This window comes from Euleptes europaea, chromosome 6, assembly GCF_029931775.1.
Source record: "Euleptes europaea isolate rEulEur1 chromosome 6, rEulEur1.hap1, whole genome shotgun sequence".
Taxonomy (NCBI): domain Eukaryota; kingdom Metazoa; phylum Chordata; class Lepidosauria; order Squamata; family Sphaerodactylidae; genus Euleptes; species Euleptes europaea.
In genome coordinates, this window is record NC_079317.1 from 106378649 (window position 1) to 106390668 (window position 12020).

The window sequence follows — 12020 nt, forward strand, 5'->3', positions numbered from 1 at the left end:
TTGACAAGAAAATGCTGGTGGAAATGCCTAGCCAGCCCATAAACAGTCTGCCTAGTAAACATTGTGATGTGACATCACCCCATGGGTCAGTAATGACCCGGTGCTTGTACACGGGGACTACCTTTGCCTTTACCTTTACCCATGAATAGGTTTGGATAGCATGGAATGGAGACTCAAATAGAGAGCTGTGCTTAATGGGCAACTTTAGGAATCCCCATGAGAGTTTGTAAAGTTCTAAAAGTATTGGAAGCAGTTAGGCGTACTGTGGAAACATTAATAGAGCCCCAGTGGCTTGATGGTTAATGATATTTGCTTCTTCCATTCCCCCTACCCCTGGCCGGGCTTTCTGCATTGTTTTTCAGCTTTCAACAGCGCTATATACCCGCATACACCCACATATATTATATAATGAATGTGTGGCAAACAATAAATAGCTATAATAAACAATAAAGGTAAAATCTAAAATAATGACAAAAGCAAATCCTTTCCCAACTGGTGATCAAGACAGGGAACAGAATTACAACTCACCTAAAAGTTACTATAGAGGATTCTAAATTGAATTATCTTCTGCAGACCACTCTGAATATCAATTCTTCATTCAATAGCTATTCAATTACATTTTGTGCTTTCATTTTAACTTCTCAGTAAAGTTAATTTAAACTTCTTTGGTTTTGTTGTTGTTGTTGTCGGATTCATGGGTACTCCATTAAGTGCCTCATGAGGGAAGCAGAGTTCTACTCTGGCTGGTTTCCAATTCACTATTCACAGAAAACTCTTTGTCCGATACTACAAGTTGTTGTAACTTGAGACACGTCCTGCTCAACATAAGAGGAGTCCAGAGAGAGAGAGAGCAACATACAGCTTTCATTTCCTGTTCTCATTTAAAAGCAGCCATTTGGGAAGCAGAACCATAGCCCATATTATTAGGGTTGCCCATATTATATGTAGGGTCGCCAGGTGCCCTGTGGTAGCGGGCAAACCTCCGGTAATTTGCCCTTTTGCCCGCCGACCACCTGAGGGTCGGCGGGCAAACGTGCTCGAGCGGACACACCTGCGTGGCAATTCCGGTTTGCAACCGGAAGTGCTGCCTCGCGAGGGCCACTTGCGATGCAGCACTTCCGGGTATAAACGCATTGCAAGGGGCCTGTTACCGAGTGGCATAAGGCTCCTCTCGAGGCGGCACTTCTGGTTGCAAACCGGATGTGCTGCGCGGGCACTTCGACACCCGTGCGCGCACCTGTGGGCGCACCGCTCTACTGCCCCAAAAGCTCCCTCCAGAGGAGAGGGGGGGGGACCTGGCAACCCTAATTATATGGGTTACCAGCTCTGGGTTTGGAAATACCTGGAGATTTTGGGGGTGGAGACTGAAGAGGAGAGAGTTTGGGGAGGGGAGGGACTTCAAAGGGATATAATGCCACACAGTCTACCTTCCAAAGTGGCCATTTTTTCCAGGTGAACTCTGTCACCTGGAGATCAGTTGTAATAACAGGACATCTCCAGCTACCACCTGGAGGTTGTCAACCTTAAATATTGTGGAGGGAAGTTGTTCCACCTATACATTTGTATAGTGCAATGCTCTCTGCCTGGCATTGTTTGCCACTCATATGGTCACATTCAAAAAGTGTTGATCAAACTGTATTGAAACTGGGGACCTTCTGGTCACATTCAAAAAGTGTTGATCAAACTGTATTGAAACTGGGGACCTTCTGTGTTCATTGATGTGGCTCAGACTGAATCAGGCCTAAACACGTTACACTGTTTACACACACTACCTCATTACACATAATATTCCCCAGCAGGGCAAATAGAGGCTCCTCAGGAGGCCATTTCATGTTGGGAAAATGTTGCCAAGGGAAGGCTTAAATCTCCTCTACCCATGTGCCAATCGAAATCAGTCCCCCCTCCTAAGAATTAAGTTTCCAGAATTGCACCTAAACATAGAACTTCTAACATTTGTCTGATTTGACAGGACCCATGGTGGTCCCAGAACCAGTGTTACATGTGGTTCAGTTTTGTAATTTGAGAAGCAGTACAAGAAAAACCACATGCCTCTGACCTTGTGCAAAGGGTATTTTCCCTCATCTCTGAATAACCACAGCCCCACACATTTGGAACTGACACTTGAACGTGATATTCAAGTAGGCTTGAGCACTGACACCTCTTCTTTTAGAAATCAAGCTGTTTCTGTGTATCTGCGTAATATGGAGGAAGCTGTTAATGATGAAGGGAGGATATTTCACTCCAGCAGAATTTGCTTTAAACCAATTTAAGATGATTCACATGACTCATGTAGCTTGGGTATAGAAGGTTAAAGGTATTTCACATCGTCTTTTTTCAGACAAATTAACTTTGTCTCTCTTCAGCTCCTAAGGTACATATCGCTCCTTTGTCAGAGGCCCAGTGCCTTCGTACAGTCCTAGCTGGGTTGCCTCTCCTCCTGGAGTGTGAGGTCTCTGCCTCTGATGCTGCTGTCCAGTGGTTCAAGGATGGAGATCCTGTGCCCTTGGATGATGCCAACCTCACTGTCCAGTCAGAGGGCTGCATTCATCAGCTGTTGATCCATTCTGCCTGCCCATCGGACTCAGGGACATACACATGTGACACAGCCAATGACACCGTAGACTTCACTGTGACAGTGGATGGTGAGTTGAGGAAAAAGCTTGGGGAAGTGGGATGGCACTGTGCCTTGTATGTACTACTTCTGGCTGATCTGAGAGACTCTGGAACCAGAGACGGTGCCTCAGGGCAGCCACTTGTCTTCAAAGCTGGGTCAGAGCTGAGGCAGCTGTGGTGTGAGGCAGAGCTACTAGAGACTTGTAGCTGAGTGAAGAGGGCTTGGCCAGAGCCTTGCAAGACTGATAAGGAGGGCTCTAATCTAAATCTTCTGGGGGAGCGAGACGTAAATTTAAAGCCTCATATGAGGACAATAACTGAAGATATAGATATGAAGGATTTGCGGAGGGTAGCCCATACGCAAGGAAAGACAGTTCAAAAACTCATCAATGGGAGGGAAACAATTTTAAATAAGCTGCCTTGTAGAAGGGCCCATGGTCTAAGACGTCTCTACACTAATGCACAGAGCATGGGAAATAAGCAAGATGAACTAGAACTCTTAACAGGACAAAGCAAATATGATATAATAGGCATTATGGAAACCTGGTGGGACGAGTCTCATGATTGGAATGTAATACTTGAAGGGTATAACCTATTTTGGAGAAATAGACCAAATCGGAAGGGGGGAGGAGTAGCATTATACGTTAGGGATGATTACACCTGCTAGGAGGTCCAGGACTTAAACACTGGAAGCCAGCTTGAAAGCATCTGGGTAAAAATTAAGGGGGAGAAAAACAGTGATATCATTGTGGGGGTATATTATAGATCCCCAACTCAGACTGAAGAGTTAGATGATGCCTTCCTGAACAAATGTCCAAACATTCAAAAAAGAGATATGTAGTAGTGATGGGAGATTTCAATTATCCTGACATCTGTTTGAAGACAAACTCTGCCAGGACAATAAGGTCCAATAAATTCCTCACTTCCGTTGCAGACAACTTCATTGTCCAAAAAGTGGAAGAAGCAACAAGGGGAACAGCCATTTTGGATCTCATCTTAACCAATAATGATGACCTGGTTTCTGGGGTGGAATGAGTGGGATCCTTAGGTGGGAGTGACCATATTCTCCTGGAGTTTGTTATACAGCAGAAAGGAGAAGCCAGGAGTAGTAAGACATGTATTCTAGACTTTAAGAAAGCTGATTTCAACAAAATTTAGGGAACTACTGGGGGTGACCCCTTGGGTAAGAATACTGAAAGAGAAGGAAGTGCATGAAAGATGAGAATTTCTTAAAAGTGAGATATTGAAGGCACAATTTCAATCAGTTCCAATGAGGAGAAAAAATGGTAGAGGTTTGAAGAAACGAGGGTGGATGTCTAAAGAACCTTTGGTTGAGATAGGATTTTAAAAGGGCATGTACAAGAAATGGAAAAACGGGGAAATCAACAAAGAGGAATTCAAACAAGTAGCCAACATATGCAGGGAGAAAGTCAGGAAGGCTAAAGTTCAGAATGAGCTCCGGCTAGCCAGGGAAGTTAAAAACAACAAAAAAGGTTTTTTTGGTTATGTCCATAGCAAAAGGAAGAGCAAGGTAACAATGGGGTCACTGCGTGGAGAGGATGGTGAATTATTAACAGGGGAGGCAGAAAAGGCAGACTTTGTCTCCTTTGTCTCAGTCTTCTCCCAAAAGGGGAATAGTGCTCAACCTGGGAATAATGGAGCAGAGGATGCAGATGGGTAATTACAGCATAGTGAAGACAATGGGATAGTATGGGAATACCTGGCTACTCTCAATGAATTCAAGTCTCCAAGGCCGGATGAACTGCATCCAAGGGTGTTAAAAGAATTGGCCGAAGTGATCTCAGAACCACTGGCAATAATCTTTGAGAATTCCTAGAGAACAGGAGACGTTCCAGCAGACTGGAGGAGGGCAAATGTGGTTCCCATCTTTAAAAAGGGGGGGGGGAGAAATCCCAAACAATAATTGCCCAGTCAGCTTGACATCAATACCAGGTAAGATACTAGAACAGATAATTAAACAGAAATTTTAAGCACTTAAATTGTAATTGTAAGCACTTAGAAAGAAATGCCGTGATCACTGACAGTCAACATGGGTTTCTCAAAAACAGGTCATGCCAAACTAATCTCATATCTTTTTTTGAAAGAGTGACAAGTATGGTTTGAAGGGAATGCTGTAGATGTAGTGTACCTTGATTTCAGCAACGCCTTTGATAAAGTCCCCCATGATCTTGAAACAAAGTTAGTAAAATATGGGCTGGACACTGCTACTGTTTGGTGGATTGGTAATTGGTTGACCAACTGAACCCAAAGGGTGATCATTAATGGCACAACTTCATCCTGGTGAGGAGTGACCAGTGGGGTGCCACAGGGGTCTGTCCTGGGACCGGTACTATTTAATATTTTTATAAATGACTTGGATGATGGAATAGAGGATATGCTAATCAAATTTGCAGATGACACCAAGTTGGGAGGGGTAGTTAATACCCCGGAGGACAGGGTCAGGGTTCAGAATGACCTAGATAGACTGGAGAGCTGGGCCATAAGCAATAAAATGGATTTCAATAGGGAGAAGTGTAAGGTACTTCACCTAGGCAGAAACAATATAAGGCACAGGTACAGGATGGGAGATAGTTGGCTTGACAACAGTACATGTGAAAGAGATCTGAGAGTCTTAGTGGACCACAAACTGAACATGTGTCAACAGTGTGATATGGCGGCTAAGAAGGCCAATGCAATTCTGGGCTGCATCAATAGGAGTATTGTGTCTCGATCAAGGGAAGTAATACTACCTCTTTATTCTGCATTGGTCAGACCTCACTTGGAATGCTGTGTCCAGTTTTGGGCTCCACAATTTAAGAAGGATGTTGACAAGTTGGAGCGTGTCCAGAGGAGGGCGACCAGAATGGTCAAAGGTCTGGAATCCATGCCCTATGAGGAGAGACTTAAGGAGTTGGGTTTGTTTAGTCTGGAGAAGAGAAGGTTAAGGGGTGACATGAAAGTCATGTTTAAATATATGAAGGGATTCCATGTTGATGAGGGAACTAGCTTGTTCTCTGTTGCTTCAGAGACTAGGACATGGAGTAATGGATTTAAACTAACAGAAAAACGATTCCACCTAAACATTAGGAAGAACTTTCTGACGGTGAGGGCAGTTCGATGGTGGAATGCACTGCCCCGGGGGGTGGGGGTGGAGTCTCCATCTTTGGAGGTCTTTAAGCTGAAGTTGGATGGCCATCTGTCGGGAGTGCTTTGATTGTGGGATCCTGCATGGCAGGGGGTTGGACTGGATGGCCCTTGTGGTCTCTTCCAACCTTGTGTGATTTTGTGATTTTTGTGATTTTGTGACTGAGGTGAATTGCTGGCCCCGCCCTCTGCTGTTGGCAGTTGAGGGGTGGGGCTGAGAGCCTTTAATTAAGAAGGCTGCTCTAGCCAGGGGGCAAGCTGTGACTCTTAACCTGGGGATCGAGCCTGGGGGCAGTTGATACATTTAATAAGTGTTTTTGCTTCTTCAAGCAGGGAGTTGAAGTGCCTGGTTGTCTTATAGAGTCCAACTAGGAGGAGGTTAAAGGAACAGTTCTTTATTTAGCTAAACACAGACCTGGATGAATATAACCTCAGACAAGATGCAGGTTATTCACCAGAGAAACAAAGGAAAGTCAGTATCATTTATGCATTCGCATGGGGCAGGCCCATGGCTTCTGACAAGCAGATTGATACACAAAAGCACCAATGCAAATTAAGTGTCTACTTCACTCTAATTAGCATAACATAGATATTGGCCGAAGGCGTCACTTAATGAGTGCCTGATCTTGTGAGTTCGGTAACTAGAAACCACATTCCTGAAGATGAACGTAATTCAGAGCTCTCTACTGGTGAAAGGCCATACCAAGCACAGAGAGGATGATTTATTGGTTCATGGCTCCTGGATGCCAACTTCCCCAAAGCTTCCATGTGTGTGCATATGAGTACATAGTGTTCTAAACTAGCCCTTATATCTGGGCATTACAGAGTCTTGAGAGGCAGTTTGTCAGGGGAGCTATCAGGGAAGTGCAGGAAAGACTGAACTACTTCAGCAATGGATCACAGCTGTGTGGCTAGACAGGGAGCTCAGGCAGTAACATGCAAGGTCTGTGGCATGTTTGCATTCTTACCTGAGGGTAATAATAATTACATTTGCAGCAAGTGTAAGTTGGTAGCCCTGCTGGAGGAGAAGATACAGGGACTGGAGGCATACCTGTCCACACTCCATTGTATGAAAGAAGGTGAAGAGTTCATGGACAGAATACATGAAGCACTCTTTAGGGGGCAACAGGAGGAGGAAAGAAAGGTATCTCAACAAATGGAGGTGCCACCAATACAGTCAGTAGTGTGATGTGGTAGCTAAAAAGGCAAATGGGATCCTGGGCTGTATCAACAGAAGTATAGTGTCCAGATCACGTGAAGTGATGGTATTGCTTTACTCTGTTCTGGTTAGACCTCACCTAGAGTATTATGTTCAGTTTTGGGCACTGCAATTTAAGAAGGATGTAGACAAGCTGGAATGTGTCCAGAGGAGGGCAACAAAGGTGGTGAGGGGTCTGGAGACCAAGTCCTATGGGAAAAGGACAAAGGAGCTGGGTATGTTTAGCCTGAAGAGGAGAAGACTGAGAGGGGTATGATAACCATCTTCAAGTACTTGAAGGGCTGTCATATAGAGGATGGTGCCGAGTTGTTTTCTGTTGCCCCAGAAGGTCAGACCAGAACTAACGGGTTGAAATTAAATCAAAAGAGTTTCTGTCTAGACACTAGGAAGAATTTTCTAACAGTTCAAGCAGTTCCTCAGTGGAACAGGCTTCCTTGGGAGGTTGTGAGCTCTCCTTCCCTGGAGGTTTTTAAGCAGAGGCTAGATGGCCATCTGTCAGCAATGCTGATTCTATGACCATAGGCAGATCATGAGAGGGAGGGCATCTTCGCCATGTTCTGGACATGGAGTAGGGGTCACTGGGGGTGTGGGGGGGAGGTAGTTGTGAATTTCCTGCATTGTGCAGGGGGTTGGACTAGATGACCCTGGTGGTCCCTTCAAATTCTACGATTCGATGTCTCAGACCAGGTCTCACTGCTTGAGACCAGCCTTACCTCTGAAGTGCCTGGTTGTCTTATAGAGTCCAATAAGGACAACTAGGCGGAGGTTAAAAGCAACAGTTCTTTATTTAGCTAAACACAGACCTGGGGTGAAATAACCCACAAATAAGATGCAGAGTTACTCACCAGAGAAACAAAGGAAGCTTAGTATCATTTATGCATTCGCATGGGGCAGGCCCATGGCTGCTGACAAGCAGATTGATAAAAGCACCAATGCACATTAGATGTCTACTCCACTCTAATTAGCATAGCCTATAGATATTGCCCGAAGGCGTCTCTAAGCAAGTGATCTTGGAAGTAGGTCTTGTGATCTTGGAAATAGAAAACACATTCCTAAGGATGAAGGTAATTCAGAGCTCTCTACTGGTGAAAGGCTGTACCAGGCACAGAGAGCATGATTTGTTGGTTCATGGCTCCCGGATGCCAACTTCCCCAAAATTTCCATGTGTGTGCATATGAGTCCATAGTATTTTATACCAGCCCTTATATCTGGGCATTACACCTCTGCTAATTTTTTGCCTTTTACCGCTCTTTTTTTTTTTTTGTAACTGAGCCTTAGGGACCACTCCTATGCAGTCTAGTACCAGAAATCGATCTGTAAATCCCTTTCCAGCCAGAATTAGTAAACAACACAGCACTGAAGCTGTTTCACCCCTTCCTCTCCCATTCCCCATGCATTGCTTACCTTTGAAATGATGCTGTTTTTCTGTGTTCCATATGGCATTTCTGATTGCAGAACTGCCTGTTCGAGTTGTGCATTCGAATGCAGATGTGGCTCATGTGTACCAGGTCTCACAGACCGTGGTGCTGGCCTGTGAACTGTCCGCCACGGATGCTCCGGTTCGCTGGTACAAGGATGGCGAAGAGATAGAGGAGAAGGATGGCTTCCGGTTGGAGAGAGAAGGGCCTCATCGCCGTCTGGTCCTGGTTGCGGCTCAGGCTCAGGACACAGGAGAGTTCATGTGTGATGCTGGTGGCGATTCTGTCTTCTTCAACGTTACTGTTGCTGGTGAGTCGACCTCTTGGGTTTGGTATCAGTGGGTAGAATTGTGCTTATTTACTCCTCCTCCCATTAGAAGTGAACGCAGCTGCCTGTGGATGCTTCTCTGAGAGCTTTTTTTGTGGTCATAAGAGCTTCAGAAGAGACCTGCTGGATCAAAACAGTAGTCTATCTGAGGGGTCCCCAGCCTTTTTGAGCATACGGGCACCCTTGGAATTCTGACACAGGGTGGGGGGAACCACTACAAAACGGCTGCCACAGGAGGTGCAACAAACCACAAAATGAATGAGGTCATATATAACTCTAGCAGTAACTTTTCAACATTTCAAGCAGGAGCTGTGTTTTACGGAATTCCTTTTAAAATAAGCATATTGTTTAAAACAATATTTTCTTGCATACACACAGCTTTCCTGTAGAGATGTAGTGAAGATCCTTGTGCTGTGGTGGCAGCTGCTGCCAAAGCAACTTTTAAAAATTTGTCCAAATAATCAGAAACCGTGCTGGACAAAAGCCCCACCTGGCCCTGCCCACTTTCTAAAAACACTTGGCAGTTACCAGGTAAGGTGTCGGCGAGCACCATAGCACCCACGGGTACCACACTGGGGACCTCTGTTCTATCCAGTCCAGTATCCAGTTTCCCACAGTTGCAGAACAGATGTCCCACAAGTCTCATAGCAAGGGGCACAGAAACCAAAGCCCCCCCCCCGCCAGCTGCTGCTCCACAGCAAGAGGCATTCAGATGTTGCCTCTGAATATGGAGGTCCCATTCAGCCATCATGGCTAATAGCTGTTGATGGACAATGCCTACGCTTGCTGCTAATTGAAACTTCGGGTTCGATGTCGTATGAAAAATAAGTTCTGTAAATGCAGGCTGAAGAAGCAACCTTCAGAGCAAGCATCTGCTGCTAATTGAACGTTCGTGGTCATATGTTTTATGTACAATAAATTTAGTAAATGCAGGCTGAAGAAGCAATCTTTTCGAAACGTGTAATTAGATCCAGAAAACACGTACCTGCGACTCTTCCTGCTTCTCAGCAAGGTCTTCCATGTATTTACTACTCATAAGCTTGACTGGAGAAATCATGACCACTGCTACCTTGGAGCTTTTCTTCTGAGTAGTAGTATTACATCATCATTTGTGGACTGCAATAATGTGTGTTTTTCACTTTATGTCACATCTTTAGTTGTTTCTATTTATTTCTATGTGCACATGTATTTCTATTTTTTATTTTAATAATAATTTTATTGGTTTTTATAATACAAATTTTCCATGATAGTAAATAACAATAAAAGCAATATGAAATTCAAAATTCTAACTCTATGTTGTTATAATTTCTTGAATTCATAACAAAAAAAAACAAATTAGAGGAAAATTTATGGCTTCCCCATCACCTCTCTCCGCCTCTTAATAAAATATTCATCCCATCGTAATTGGTCTGATCTTAACTATCATAAATTCATTTAACTTTCATAAAACATCTTCTATTAATATAAATGATTATAACTCTTAATATTAATTGTGTCTTCTAGATCAGATTAATAAGTATTGCACATGTATTTCTTATCATAAGTGTTGCATTTAGTGTAATATTTTTTCGTTTTTAATGTATGTGAATGTTATTTGTAGTGTTAGAGCATTGTGCATAGAATACACTGTCACACATTAGCATTCTCAGAGCCATCGTGCTGTCATTTGTGTAGCTTATGCATTAATTTAAAGCCATTTAAACTAAAGGCCATGACTACTCAGAATCAATGAGTTGGAAGGGGCTACACAGGCCATCTAGTCCAACCCCCTGCTTAATGCATGATCAGCCTAGGGCATCCCTGATAAGTGCTTGTCCAGCCTCTGCTTAAAGACTGCCAGTGAGGGGGAGCTCACCACCTCCTGAGGTAGTTGATTCCACTGGTAAAACTCTTACTGTAAAAATAGAAACAGAAACTTCCCATGTTATGCAGCTTCCAAGCAAGTTATACAGTGTGTGTAAAAAGCACTTTCTTTTGTCTGTCATGAATCTACTGCCCATCAATTCAATTGGGTTGTCCTGAATTCTAATATTTTTGGAGATGGAAGTAGCCTGATTTGAGAACTTTGATACCTAGACCTTGTAGTACTTTCCATTCTGAATTCTCCAAAGTATTGTGGATCCGAGTTGATGGGTCAGAGTCCCCTAGTGTAGGAATGTGGATCAGACATGTTTGAGGCTGTCTGTGCATCAGTAGGGCTCAGAGGTACTTACGTCACACTAGGCACTAGACACTACATAAGTTGAAGCCATATCTCTGCATGCACTGGAAGGGGCTTTTGAAGGACCAAATTTGTTATACACAAGTATGTGTAGAAGAGTGTTTCTTCCAGGGAAAACATTTATTTGGAGAAGCAGCACTATGTGCATGTAACCTTAATTGTTCCATTTCTCTACTGCAGTCTCTACTGCACCCCTTGCAAATATGCATGCAGAATCTCTGGGTGGGACGAGCTAGCGGAAGGGGGGTTGCAGCAGAAAGGGGTAGTTGGAAGGGCTGCCACTAAACATTGACCTTCTAGAACCTGCTTTTCCTTAGAAGCAGCAGTGACTGGGGCTTCAATAAATACACATCATCCATGTACCATGAAATTTGGTCCTGTGATGTAAGGCTGGGCATGGGAATGAATGAGACCGCTTACACTCCTGCACTGTGTCTGTTTGGCAGAGCCCCCAGTACGGATTTTGCAGCCGGCCGAGCGTTCATTGGAGAAACAAGTGTGGGTGCTTGAATGCCTGGAGCTGAGCTGTGAGGTGTCCGTGCCTGATGCTCCTGTGCGCTGGTTCAAGGATGGATTGGAGGTGGATGAAATGCACAACCTCTTGCTGCAGACGGAGGGTGCTAAGCGCCTCCTTGTCATCCTGCAGGCAAGTGCTGAAGATGCTGGAGAATACATCTGTGAAACCAAGGATGAGTCTGTCTCCTTCGAAGTCACAGTTTCAGGTGAGCAGTGGGACCTCTGAAATTAAGCTCCAGAAAGAACCCAGCAGTGAGTCTAACCCAGCACAGGATATTAAATTCTTAAAATATCAGTTCCCAAGCCTTGTTCTAACTTGGCAAATCCGTAAACACTGCTGTTTTTGTTTTAGTCATAGTCTTCAGTTTGGGCTTATATAGATATATGTATATGTTAATACCGGTAGATTTTTGTCAGATGCAGTGTATAGTTCCACAGGCCAATCTGATTAAAACACATACATAAATATCTATAAAACCGAGGTAATAATAGGCCCAAAGTAAGGGTCTGTTATAAGGGACATGGAGCTACAGCTATTCTTTCTCTCTCACTCTTTCTCTC

At 44.1% G+C, this 12020-nt stretch overlaps 1 protein-coding gene across 1 annotated transcript in view; it reads left to right on the forward strand.

Annotated features, from left to right (window-relative positions):
• The window catches only part of OBSL1 (obscurin like cytoskeletal adaptor 1), a 102663-nt gene that overhangs the window by 46317 nt on the left and 44326 nt on the right, over positions 1–12020 (forward strand). The window contains exons 14-16 of the mRNA XM_056852034.1: positions 2364–2642; positions 8432–8704; positions 11390–11665. Coding sequence (XP_056708012.1) covers positions 2364–2642; positions 8432–8704; positions 11390–11665 — 828 coding nt within the window. The remainder of the gene's footprint in view (positions 1–2363; positions 2643–8431; positions 8705–11389; positions 11666–12020) is intronic.